The following is a 13798-nucleotide window of genomic DNA, read 5'->3' as shown; positions in this document are numbered from 1 at the left end:
CATTCAGACCTGAACAGCAATACCCCAGCCCTCCCTGACATGTGGGGGCTGAGACCCAGCGAGGAACCCAGATTCCTCAAAGATGGGTTCTGGCTGACAGCAGAGCCACGTCAGGGCCAGGTGCAGGCGCTGCCCGAGGCTGACAGCCAGCAGGACCCTGGGGACAGACATCCAGCCGCGGCTCCGCCCAGGAAGAGCCCACGTCTGTCCCCAGGGTCTTGGGTGGCCGTCAGCCTCGGGCAGCGCCTGCACCTGCCCCTCTCCTCCGGAGCTTCTGTTCCCTCAGAAGGCTCCACCCCGTCTGAGCCTCCTCCCAAGGAGCCCTCTGCCTCCTGTCCTGGGCCCACCCGCGCCTGCCCCACCACACTCCTTTCCTCCCAGACACCACCTCCAGGTCAGCCTTGCCCACCCCCAGAGCCCACGTGGCCCTCACCCCACCTCAGCACCCACCCACACCCCTTCCTGCAGCCTCTTCAGGCTTGAGCCTCATGAAACAAGACCAACCCACAAACTGCTCATGTTTATTTATAAAGTCATGTCCTAAAAAATATTTCAAGTAATAAATAGCTCTCAGCAACACCTGTTACAACACGTGCCCGCCTGGAGTTGGCAGGACCATGTGGAAGGGACCCTGGGGTCTTGGGCATGGGACAGACACCACAGGACTTCCTGACCCTCCTGCAGCACCTGTGCCACCCCAAGACTTCCTCTCTCCAGGACAGAGCACCTCACTCGGGACCCAAGCTGTGGCCACCCTGCAGAGCTGAGGCAGGTCAAGGCTTGGCCCAGCTCCAGCCCCCAGAGCCGCCACGTGGGAGCCCGGCTAGGCCTTCATCACTGCAGTGACGGAAACCTGCAAGAGGGAGGGAAAGGTGGGCTCAGGGCTGCTCCCACCCCCCCCCCTCCCAAATGCCCCTAGGGACTGTGACAGCCCAGCCCCCAAGTCCCTGCAAGCTCTGCCCTGTGACTCAGGGTAGCAGAGGCCACTGAGTGAGGCAGCTGGGAGGGGCCTAAGGCACTGGGATGCAAGGCTGCTGGGGGCTGCAGGCAGGGGCTGCACGCACCTCCTGGAGGACCTGGCCCAGCATCTCCTGGCTGTGAATGGACCGCCTGTGGAGAGAGGGCAGCTCACCGGGGGCCACCTGCTCCCGGCTGGCCTCTCACCAGACCCTCCTCCCAGCTCAGCCAGGCAAGCAGGCCCATTCACGCCTTGGGTCAGCAGAGAACCAGACAGGGAAGGCTGCTGAGTGCTCAGGGCCAAGAACACCTGCTGGTCATCCCAAGGCCCAGAGCCGCACCTGTCCACTCTGGTTGCTATGGTCACCGTGAAGGAGCCCTCGGTGTCAGGCCAGTAGGTGGAGGGCACGACCCTGTAGGTGCCCGCAGACAGCAGGCAGAGCCGGCTCACCTCCTGGGCATAGCGATGTGGCACACAGCTCAGCAGTGGCTCCTGGAGCAGCAGGGGCCTTGCGCCCTGCCTCTCGCCACCTGCAGGGACCTGGAGGGTGCAGGGCTCAGCCTGAGGCGGCTGTATGGATGGGGGCACTGCCCAGGCAGCAGCAGCTGGAGTCTGCTGGATCCCAAGATGCTGATGCCTGGCCCTCCTGAATCACATGCACCCCTTTTCTGGGGAGCAAGTGCCAGGCCCACACACTGAACCTCCCTCCCACTGAAGTTGGACCACCCTTGCCAGAAGGCCCTGGCAGTGGCACCAAGCCCAAGAACCTCAGATCAGCTCTGCGGTAGGCACGTACCACTGCCCAGACCCCAACCCAGAGTGCTCTGGCCAGCAGCCCCTGGGCACTGGCATTTTGGTCTGAGCTCCTTCCTGGTGGCCCACACAGCACGCAGCACCGGGCAAGGTCCCAGTGTCTTCCTCAGCTCTCTGGGCTCAGTGGCTCCTCCGGGGGAGGCACCGACCCTCTTACCAGAAATCCCGCTCTCTTCTCTTGGTCACTGCTTGGCAGGCCATGTGTTCCCACCAGCTATAGCCCAGGACATCCTCAGCCATTGTCCTCCCAGGACAAGCACAGCTCCGTGTGGGCTGGGAGCCCCAGAACTGTCCCCACAGAACTCAGGGCCTGTGACCCTGAGACATGAACTCTCCCTCCCCCTCCTCCTGCAGATCTGCTAAGTGTGCCTCCCCTGGCTGGCTATAGCAGGGGCAGGACAGAGCCGGGCTGAGGAAGGCACCGGGTGAGGTCTGATCAGCCCTTCCCTGGCAGGAGCCTGAGCCACCTCCACCTGCAGGAATGGCTAAGCATGAGCAGCAGTGTCACCAGAATGGCCCATGGCGAGGTCCCTTGGCATGACCTCTGCTTCCTGACCCTACCCCTCCCATGGCTGACCTGGACTGATGCGCCGCCCTCTGGAATGACACTGGGGCGGCTATCACTTTGCCCGGCTGCCTCCTTCCCGACTCACCTGTGCAGGGCTGACCCCAGCTGCAGGCTCCGGTAGCTCCAGGGGCACCCTCGGGCTGCTGGCCTCCCTGGGGGCACCCCCACCTCTCCTCTGCCTGCTGGTTGCGGGAGCAGCTCACCCCACTGTCTGCTCCTCTGGCCCCACACACCCCTTCTTCCAGACCAGGCCATCGCTGCTCTGACTTCCACTGCCCCCCACTGGGGTGCAGCTCTTGCCAGTCCCACCCAGGGCGCTCAGTGACACGGGAGGGGCAGGTGGTATGACCTGGGTGGCTCCTGGGTGTGTTCACTCCCTGTTGCACCAGTGGGTAGGGCTTCTCTGACATTGCTGGCTGGGGCCAGATCCATGGTGAGGCTGGGTGTCTGCCCAGAATCCCCTGAGCAGCCTCCAAGGTCCAGGATCCTGGGGTAGGGGGCATGCTCTGGGGAGAATTGACCTCAGGACACAGATGCTCCGAGCCAGGGTGAGTGGCCAAGGGCCATCGGAGCTGACCCCAGCAAATACAGCCTTAGAAACCTAGAGACCGGCCTCCCATGAGAGCAGCCAGCTGGGCTGATGTGCCCAACTGAGCCCAGGCTCTGCCTCCCAGGCAGCTGAGTACTGGGACAACATGGGACACACAGGGGTTGCCTGGGCCTCCCCGTACCTGTCCCTTGCTGAGGAGCCCACCTGGAAGACATGAAAGCCAATGGGATGCAGCTGGCTGTCACTGAGCGGGCAGTGCTGGTGCAGGGTGATTCGGATGCATCGGGGACTGGAGCCCTCGGGGACCGAGAAAGGGAGGCAGGGGTTGCAGAGGTAGGAGGCGAAGTTCCTGCTGCCCCCTGCTGTCCGGCCTGCTCTCCAGCAGCCCCGCAGCTGCAGGGTCTCCCACTCGCCGGAGGGCAGGGCTGCCCCAGGGGAGGCGCCCTTGGCTGCTGGCCTGACAGCACTGTGGAGGGACGAGCGGAGGAGGGTGCTGGCAGCCTGTCTGAGGAATGTGCCCAACCAGGGCAGCCACCAGAGTCCCATCCCCGGATGAGCCCTTGCTCACAGCTGCCACTGGCTCCTCACCTGAGGGAGACTTTGCCTGTGGAGAAAACTCGGAGCAGGAACTGCCCTGGCATGTCCTTCAGGAAGGTGCTGGGGACAGCCAGGTAGTAGCCAGGGGAGAGCTCACAGTGTAGATGGACCTCTCGGTCATATGCATGACACACAGTGCCAGCCACAGGGGGTGTGGACAGGATTCTGGGCAGGCTGACCCGCCGTTTCTCCACCTGCAGAGGGCAGGCAGAGGTCAGTGGGAGGGCGCCCAGCACCCAGCTCTCTGCTCCCTGCTCAGCAGGAAGGCCTCTCAAGCTAGCAGGTCAAAGTCCATCCGCACCCTCATCCTCTCAAGGGCCAACTGGGAAAGCCAGACCCAAGGCTTCCCAGAGCCCTGTCACCAGGGTCAAGAAGAAAACAAACAAATCTACACAGGGCTGTGCCCCCAAAGGCCCCTGGCCAGCATAGCTGGGGGACTATGGGAAAGGGCTCAGCCCCTCCTTCGTAAGAGGAAAGAACCATAATGCAGGTCTGCCCACAAAGGGCAGTGTCAGCTCCCAGCCCATGAGGACACAGCCACTGGGCAGGCAGACGGGCAGCAGCTCCCAGCCCAGCCAGTCTTCCAGGAAACAGCCAGTTTAGGATCTAGTGGCTGAGCGTGACAAAAGCCTCAGAACAGTCCCAAGAAGTCAAAGATCAGCATCACGATCCCCACAAAGCAGGGGAAGGAGCCAGGGAGGAGTCAGAGGGTCGTCTGCAGGATGGAAGCAGCTCCTCTCCTGAGTGGTTCCGCTCACTGTGCTGGAGAGCAGGGCCGAGAGCAGGGCCCGTGGGCAGCTCCTGTGGCCCCCGCCTCTGGCTGTTGCCCTGTTCTTCTCTGGCCAGTGAGGCACAGGGCCTCAGCTCAGCTGGGTCCATGGCAGCCCAAGGAGGTGAGAGACAGGGCCCCTGGCAGAGTGCCAAAAGCAGGCCTGGTCCCCACAGCCACTGCGGGGGTGGGCGGGGTGACAGTTACCTTCCAGATGTGCAGGCCCACGGCCTGGTAGTCCTTGACCTGGTGATCCTTGCCCAGGAGGCTTGATGGGGCAGGGCCACGGCCCACCAGAGCCCGGGCCCTGCCTGCTGGGTGCTTCCTGGGTCTCTGCAGAACAGCCACACACAGCTCGCTGGGTTCCGAGAGCCTCAGCCAGTACTTGGGGTTGCAGGGAAAGCAGCTGTTGTTCCGGCAACCTCCAGCTGACTGCCCCACGACCCAGGCACCAGGCAGCGCCTGCGTGTGGCACAGCGTCTTCTCTAGCAGGAGAGCATCCACATCAGCTCTGGGACAGCCCTGCTGTACCCCCGGGCCATGCGGGTAGGCCTCAACCTCCTCCAGTTCCCAGGATGCACGGGTGGGGCCTGGGCAAGAGCTCTGCCCAGGGTGCCCACGTGGGACCCACTCTCCTGCTGCCCTACCTGTGTAGAGACTCTGCAGGTGGCCGGCCTCTGTGACGGGGTAGCCAATGGTGACCTCCTCAAATTCCCTGAGGAACTCCTCTTCCTCCACCCAGAACTCCCCGTCCTGGAGCTGGGACAGCAGCTCGGCCCCCTCAGCTGGCTCCACCTGACTCCACCCTTCACCCCTGTAAGGAGCCTCCCTCAGGAAAGCTGCTCCCAAGAGCTGGCAGCATCAGCTGGGGGCCCGAGAGTCCCCCCTTCCAGCACCCTGTGGTCCTGCTGCTGGGCCCCCTCCCGTGTCGAGAGGCATCCTGAGATGAGGGGCCTCCCCACGGCAGCACTTGCGGGAGCCTCTCTCCTTCCCCAGAGGGGCTTCTTGCCTCTGGACTGGCTTCCCGGACACCACAACCCAGAACGACACCTGCCCTGTGGTCTCAGGTGGAGCTGCTGCATGCACTCCGGCTGGGAGTCCACCACCATCTGCAGCTCCAGGCTTCCAGGGGATCCTGGCTTAGCTGGGTCTTCAAACCAAGTTCCTGTTCCCGGGTCTGCGGGTTCCCCCAAGACCTAGGGTCACGGTGGTCCCACACCTCCCAAGAACTGCCCGAGGCCCTGAACATAGCAGTGCACGAGGTGCCACCAAGTGGCCCTGCAGACATGAACACTGACCTGACAGCTGGACTCACTAAGGCACAGGCCAGAAGGCCGGGGACCGCAGGGTCTCAGGGCCCTGCTCCTGGCACTCACCCCTCTCTCCAGAGTCCCTGCCAGCAGTGCCGGCCCCAGGGGTTCAGGATCCGCAGCAGTAGGATGCCCTGGCCAGCTCGTCCCCGGAGTTCCCGCAGATCTGAGACGATGAAGGCATGGAATGCCCCCAGGTCCCTGGCACCTGTGTGAGGCAGAGCCCAGGTACAGAACAGAGTCCCCACGGGGGAGAACACACGGGTCTCCGTCACCCTGCCAGGATGCTCCAGCCCGGGTACCAGGAGGCCCCAGGGCCCAGGACCACGGAGCGCCATTCTTGACTGCAGGTCAGTTAGCTCAGGAGTCTCCAGCAGCACACTGTGCCATGCAAAGAGCCAAGGCGGGCCCTGGCTTCTTGTGCAAGCCATTCCTGTCCCAGACCTTGGCGGCCACCACATGTCAGGGAAGGACCTCTCTGCTTTCACTGCCACTGACCAGCCGGCAACTGCCCAGAACCAAGAGACCCGTTGGGGCAAAGTCAGCTGGAGGCAGGGCCATTCAGACCAGAGGTAACAGGGAGGACTGGCTGCCAGGCGAGGGCTCACCTGGTGACACCTTGGGACACATGGAGGCTGACATGCAGGAGGCAGGGCAGTGGGCCAGAAAGAGCAAAGTGAGCTCCCGGAACTACCTCAGGGCTTCACCTAGGGCACCACAGTTGCCACTCCGGTGTCCCTCTTGTCCCCAGCCCTTGACACTTCAGTGGGCTCCAGCCATTCTCTATGGGGGCTGGGGGCAGCGGGCAAAGCCATAAGTGCTAGGAATTAGCCCTACCACTCTGGGGCAGGCCCAAGTCAACAACTCCAGGGAGCTGCTGGCTCTGAGGGAGTCCTGGGACCCAGACCAGCACCTGACCAACCCCAGACACTGCCTGGCAGGGTCCGCGAGGCTGCCTGCATGCTTCAGTCCACACTCTTGTTCATGTTTTTAACCAAAATCATTATCAAAACTAATCCTACACGTGGGGCTGGGGCTCAGCGGTAGAGCCCTCGCCTAGCACGTGCGAGGCCCTGGGTTTGATCCTCAGCATCACATAAAAATAAATAAATAAAATAAAGGTATGTGTCCAACTACAACTAAAAAATAAATATTAAAAAAAACACCTTACATGTAAGTAGAAATTACAGAGATGTTCACTGGAGTATCATTTATGACAAACAAAAGGACTCAAACATCCCACATTAGAAGAAGTATAAAGAAAATCTTGGCAAGTCCATTAACAAAACAAAACCCTGCAACATTCACATAACAGCTTAGAAAGGCACACAAAACACCAGAGCAGGGGCTGGGGCGGCACAAGCCAGCGATCCCAGCAGCTGAGTGCCAGAGTCCAATCCTTGGTACCAAAAAACAAACAAACAAACAAACTAGAAGACAAAACATAAAGACGTTTATAAAAAAACAAAATACCCAAAAAAGTCACAGGTGACTACACGTCGCTGACATCTTCTATACCAACTTCCCTCATGAGCCTTGATACATTTCACTAAAACAGAAAAGGGGTCTGGATTTTGCAGGGTCGCCAGTTGGGTGGATGACGAATGTGATCAGCCTCGACTCTGTCTGCCGCCTGCTTCCTAGACTCTCTGCAGGACACAGCCATGTGGGTTCTGCCGCGCTCTACTGAAAGGACTGGTCGAGGGAAGAGGGGACCTCTCTCTGGAGAAGGGGCAGAGCGCCAACAGGCATCAGGTAGGCAGGGAGCGCCTGCAGCCACAGCCTTACCAGCTCGGGGACTGAGAACAGAGCAGCTGATCAGACACTGGTCCTTCAAGCGGAGCAGCTGCCGACACGTCCTGTGCTCCCAGCCACGGGGTCTGTCTTGCTGGCCACGGGTTCCTGCTAAGTCCTTCAGGCTCCACCTCTCTGCCAGGCCACCAGTTAAGTCCACCAGGGCATCTGCCACCTGCCCTGCCCACAGGTGTTCATAGGACCCGTAGACCCTAGGGGACGATAGCGTCGTGGAGTGAGCCTCAGCAGGCCTCTCGTCTTCCAGTCTCCACTCCCATCAAGCCTCTTACTGTAGTTGTCACCAAGTCTGGGCTTGGTCTCTCCTGCAAATGCCCATCAACTGTGTCCCAGCAGCTTCTGCCATGCTCAGACACCTTCTGGCCTCCAGTGCGGGCAAAGTGTAAAACGAGAATGGTGCAGAGACGCCAACGCCCTCGTCCCTGGAGCTCACACCCCATGCACAAATATCAATGAGGTCCCTGGCCAGCCCTTTCAAATGCCTGCCTATGGGTCAGCTCCTTCAGCAAGTTGCTATCCACAATCTAAAGGGAAAGCTGTGCAATCAAAACTCGCAAAGAATACTGTGACAAGCGAGTATTGCCACCCAAGTGGCTTGCTCCTCTCCAACAACTGTGCAGAGGCCACCTCTCCTGAACGTTCAAGGACAAGTACGCAAAAATACTTTCTTGTTGGGTCTGAGAAAATGAAAAGGAGGACATGTTTGTCCTTCCTGCGGAGCGACGACCCCACCTGGACTGAGAGATGGGGAGGCAGAGAGTGGGCAGGATAAGGGCCAGCCACAGGCCCCAAAGCAGAACACCTGCCTCTGGACCCACAGGCCCGGCTACCAGACCCTAAGGTTGCCAGGCACTCTGCGGCCCTGAGCAAAGAGCCACGCATGGATGTCACAAGCCAGGACGTCCAGCCTGGTCCTGCTGCTCAGTACAGCACACGTACTTGGCATAGACCTTTTCCAGTAAGGGAAGCCAGAACACATCCTCTCTCTGGCAGCGGGAGAAGCAGAGTCTCCCTGCAAGACAAGGCAGACGGTCATCTATGGTCACCTCCTCCCATCTTCCAAACTGCCAAATTCGACAGGTGAAGAGGCCACAGTATGTCTGGTCGGACCAGCTCGGCTGTCCTGGAGGGAAGACCTACCGTGTACAGGGAGAGGAAAAGCAGAACATGAGAGACAAGCAGCACTAGGAGCCCCCAGCATCTTGACCACAGGGTGCCCAGCAAGCACAGGTGCCTGCAGAGCGCAAGGGCTTGGTGGACCTGCACCAGTGTCCATCCCTGCTCACAGCAAACTCAACCACCAGAAACAACATGCACAGTCTTTCCATCTGAATACTTTTGAATTGCATTCAGGAACACAATATCCTCCAAAACTTTTTTTAAAAAGTCAACCATTACATTTTAGTCCCAAATAAGTATAAAACCTGAATCCAAAACAACTGATTCTGGCAGGTACAAGCGACTCAACTCTTGACAGAACTGGCTGCAAACAGCAGGTCCCCTGAGCCTAGCAGCCCTTCGGGCTGTTGGACCCATCACGCCCACTCCTGGTTCCCTGGGATCTCCGATTCCCATCCAGGGATAGAGGAGCATAGGGCCGCACCAGGCAGACCTGTACGTGCTGGCCCCACCACTCAGCGGCCGGGAAGAGGACGACCATGGGGTCAGCACTCTCTTCTGAAAGAAAGGTCAAAGCCAGTACGGGCTCCTGGAGAGGAGGTATGAGAGCCATGTGTTTTGGCCCAGGGCAGACAGGGCTCCACATGGGTGCACCTGCCCTATTTGAGAACCCTGAGCAAAGAGCCACGCCTAAAATAGCGAACACAGAAGAAAATCTGCACAGGCTTCTGCGCTGTGGTATCTGCCAGAACAGTTTTGATTACCTTTCACATTTTTACATTTAAAACCTGTTTTTTTAAAAAAAGAAAATCAGCTGGGCATTGTAGTACAGGCCTATAACCCAAATGACTCAGGAGGCTAAGGCAGGAGGGTGGCAAGGTTGAGGCCAGTCTGGTCAACTTAGTGAGGCCTTGTCTCAGAATAAAAAATAAAAAGAGCAGGGGGTATAGCTCAGTGGCAGAACATTCTGGGGTTCTATCCCAAGTACAGGAGTTGGGCTAGAGAGCAACGAGTTCTGGAAAGAGATGCCAAACCAGTAACACAGGCCCTTCTGCTGATCCTATTCCGTGCCAGGTTGGTGTGGTTTTGTGGTTTGGGTATGAAGGGTTCCCCAAAGGCTCGTGTTGAGCCTGGTCCCCAGTACAGCAGTGTGCAGAGGTGACTGGATCAGGAGGGCTCTGACTTCCTCAGAGGGTCTGTCTGCTGAGATTTGTATTTGATGGCAATACTGAGGTGGTGGCCTCCCCAGTCCACTTCCTGACTGCACTGAGGAAGTTCGGATCTGCCATACCCTTCGACCATGATGCTCTACCTTGCCTCAGCCCAGAGCAATGGAGCCAGCTGACCATGGGCTGGAACCTCTGCAGCTGGAGCCAAAATAAACCTTTATCTCTCTAAGGAAAGATGTTTTTTACCAGGTGATGAAAACAGCTGGCCCATGTCTTTTTACCCCAAGAGCGTGGCTCTGGCCACATGGAGAACCAGATCTCAGAGCGGGGCAGAGACCCCCAATCTGGTCCACTCCTGCATGAGAGGGATATGCTGGTCAATAGTCGCAGGCTTGGAGCCCTCAAGCTTCCCACTGACCTCCTGCACAGCCACGGAAGCACTGCACAGGGCTGTGTGTCTGAAGGGGCTCCCTGTGCAGAGAGAGGCCTGCCTGGTCACAACCCTGGGCCGGGAGCCCCATACCTGGTCCAGGAGATGCCGACTCTTCTGCAGGGCAGCGCAGGCACACAGGAACCAGCAATCGCCCAGCAGCCCCTGCTTCACCTGTCCTTCCCAAGGGTTATCTGGGAATAGCCGGGGTGTGGCACAAATTTCCTAAAATAAAGAAAATCATCCAATCTTAGTGTATGCCTGATGGCCAGTCTTCAGGAAGGACACAAAGATGCTGCCTGATTATTTCTGATCATTGGAGTTTCCCCACCCAAAATGAAGGGTGTGGGGGGAGCTGGCTCCTCCTAGCCATTATCCTTCAAATCCTCCTGGCTTCAGATCCAGATTCAGGGGTCCAGTTCAAACTCAGGTGTGTCCATCTCTATCCACCTACCCTCTTGGCAAAATCCTCAACTCTAGCTGAATTCAACCATGCCCCTTCTCAAAACAACTAAATACTGGTTTAGAAAACAATTTCACCTCATAAATTAATAATGGCACAGGATTCTCTATATGCTGGAAAACTTACCACTTTCCCACAAGCCTCCATATCCCACACTTCTCCCTTCCCCCTCGTGTCTCACAATGTCCATGCTGCCCCTGCCCATGCTCCTGAGCTGTTGGCCTCCCTCCTGCTTCACCAGAAGCCACTGGCCTGACCTCTCCTGCCATGTGCTCAGTTTTTCCACCCCAGGTGTGGGTGGGGAGAGGCACCATCTTTAAAACATGTCCCTTGGCGTCACGGCTGCTTCCCAATGACCTCCTCAGGAGCACTACTATGTTGTTCCTCCCTCATGCTCAACACAGGCCCTGCTAGACTGTCAGTCGTATTCCCAACCCTCCACCAAGTCACCTCCACAGTGTCACTTCTAACAACACCAACCCCTGAAGGCATGCCAGCAAGCCCTCTGGGCTCCCACAGTCCACACGCTCCTCCAGTCCAACTGCCCTCACAGCCTTGGGTCAGGCACTTGTTTCACCATGCGTAACACCTTCGGGCTCCTTGGGCTCAGCCTTTCCCCTTGGATACCCATCCTCCCACATCACATGCTCTTCCATGCCCTGGACCAGCTGCAAATTTTGCTCCATACCCATAGGGAGGCCTCTAGCCCAGCTCTTCCTAACAGCTCCATCTGAACATGGGGGGTAAACCCAACTCCAGAGCACCCTGGACTCTCACCTGGACCACCACCAATCCAGTTTCTCAGGCCAAACATTGAGAAATCATTCTTGATTCCTCCGTTATCCTCAACTTCACCAGTCACTATGGCCTGTCCAGCTCCCTCCAAAGTAACCTCAAGTCCATCTATTCCCAAGCCTTGCCCTCTGCTGCTCGTGTACCCGAGCGTCCTGCAAGGGCCATAGGCACTCTCGCCTCAACAATCCACTTCCTGCCCAGGAGTATCAGTAAGCTTCTTTCTTTTCCCACAGTGCTGCTTCTTTCTTGTTGAATACTGTTATTATTATGAACAGATGTGAACTCGATAGTTACAATATTTTAAAAATTGCCATGAAAGAATAAAAAGCTATTAGATACATTTTAATGACAACCTGTCATCCTCTGCTCCAGTCCCCTACAAGTGAACTTCTTAAAAGAGAATTCCATAGAATCATTCCTTTATCAAAAACTTTCTACTGGGGCTCATTACACCTAAATCCCATTTTTTTTTGGGGGGGGGTTACTGGAGATTGAACTCAGGGGCACTCAACCACTGAGCCATGTCCCCAGCCCTTTTTAAATATTTTTATTTAGAGACAGGATCTCACTGAATTGCTTAGGTCCTCACTAAGTTGCTGAGGCTGGCTTTGTACTCAGGATCCTCCTGCCTCAGACTCCAAGCCACTGGGACTATGGGAGGCTTACAGCGGCCCAAATGCGTGGGAGTGTTGGCAAAATCCAAAATTGAACTTCTACAACGGTTTTGCTTTGTGGGCTTAATCTGGCCCTTCCAGAGGGCACAAAGGGACCTCAGAGCCTGAGAACGGCAGTCACAAGCAATAGAACAGGAAGGCTTGTGGCCAGAAGAGGCAAGTATAGACTCTTCAGAGAAAAAAAACAGGGGCTAGGTATTTCATCTGTTGTTGTGCCTTGAGCAACAACCTGCTCCTGAGGGTCAAGTTCTCCAGCTGAACTCAGACAAACTGTTCAACTGACTTGGAAATTCCAAACTTGTCTGCACACTCTGCAGTGTGTAGTGCAGCCTGGTTCTACATTCACTAGAGCCCTGAGATGTGTGGAACAGCAGCCACCCTTCCCTAGGTTGTTCCAACATGCTGTGGTTGTCTATAACGATCCCAACTTCTCACGTGCATCGGCTCTTGGCAAGCATATGCAAAACGCCGAGGCCTGTGGAAACAAACGAAGAGGGCGAGAGGTCTGAGTGGCCGTACGCGGGACTTACATTTGGCCACAAGTATGTGGAGGAACAGAAATGCAAACAATGCTTTCCTTTCCCTTCTGCACATGGGAACAATTTCATTCAACTGCACATCGGAACAATTTCATTCATAACGTCTCGCCTCTGGGTCTCATTTGGTCGTGGTACAAACATCCCGGGGCAAACTCTCCACCGAGCGCATCTGAGCAGCACGCCGTGGGTCAGCTCCGCAGGTGGGGCAGCGCCCCGCCGGGTCCTGGCGCTCCCAGCTCCTTCCCCGCCCACCTGAGGGGCTGCGAGGCGCGCGCCGGCCTCCCGCCGCACCCGCCCGAGACCCGCCCAGGCCGGGCCCCACCTGGGGCCGCCTCCACGTGATGTCCTCCCGAAACTGGGCCAGCGGTGTGGACAAGTTGAAAAAGAGCGACGAGTCGGAGGCGGGGAACGCCGCGTCCCGGAAGAGCTCCCCGCGCCGGCGCCTCGCCCCGGCCCGCCAGCATGTTCCGCGCCCTGAGCGCCCATCTGCAGCCCGTGGACCCGGCCGCCGCCGCTGCCGCCGCTGCTCCGCGCCTGCCTCGCCCGCGGGACAGACGGACGCTGCCCCCGCCGCGAAGCCCTCCGCTCCGTCGCCAGGTAACTCGGCCGCAGCCAACCAGGCGCGTCGCTCGGGTCAGGTGACGCAGCGGCCCAATCGCGCGCGAGCGTTGGCGAGCGCGAGCGGACTCCGAGCGCGCGGGGCTTCCGGGCCCGGCTCTCGCGAGGCTGCGCCGTCGCCCCCGCCGTCCTTCTCCCGGAGCCGGCGGGCGCTGGGACCTCGCCGACCGAGGCGCCTTCCCCCTCCGGACGGGGTGGGAGCGGCCCGCGGGACCTGAGAGGGCGGCCCGGGGCGAGTCGGCGCCGCGGACTGCGGCATCCCGCGCCCCGCGCGGCTCCCAGAAGGCGCCCTCCTTCCGGCGCTGCGCCGCCGGAGAGGCGTTACCTGGGCGGGCCGCGCCCGGCTCCGGTGTGCGCGCCGCGGGTAGCGCTCCGAGGCGCCGGCGCCGCCCGGGCTTGGCGTCGGGTTCCGGGGGGCAGGAGCGGCCGCGGTGCTCCGGGGGTCGCAGACGGCCGGGCGTCGGGTCTCCTGGACGCGCGGGTACCCCTCGTGGCCGCTCACTGCCGCGGGGAAGTGAGGGCAGAGCCTCAGGACCGTGCTGCAGGACCTTGTGTCCACTGCCAGGACGGAAGCCGAAGTGTAGGGTCCGGTCGGGGAGAAGAGGAGCGGCCCA

General features: G+C 59.0%; 1 protein-coding gene across 1 annotated transcript; it reads right to left on the bottom strand.

Annotated features, from left to right (window-relative positions):
* Positions 1-505: 505 nt before the first annotated feature.
* On the bottom strand, positions 506-13030 carry Capn10 (calpain 10). The gene is given in 13 exon segments (XM_015481669.2): positions 506-853; positions 1065-1110; positions 1299-1498; positions 3094-3355; positions 3478-3680; positions 4463-4740; positions 4903-5069; positions 5632-5773; positions 7354-7571; positions 8317-8513; positions 10189-10320; positions 12889-12996; positions 12998-13030. Coding segments are annotated over 13 exon segments (2016 nt in total). The 3' UTR covers positions 506-823.
* Positions 13031-13798: the final 768 nt, after the last annotated feature.

This window comes from Marmota marmota, unplaced genomic scaffold (genome assembly GCF_001458135.2).
Source record: "Marmota marmota marmota unplaced genomic scaffold, marMar, whole genome shotgun sequence".
In the NCBI taxonomy this organism is placed as follows: domain Eukaryota; kingdom Metazoa; phylum Chordata; class Mammalia; order Rodentia; family Sciuridae; genus Marmota; species Marmota marmota.
This window is presented reverse-complemented; position numbering and strand designations above follow the sequence as displayed.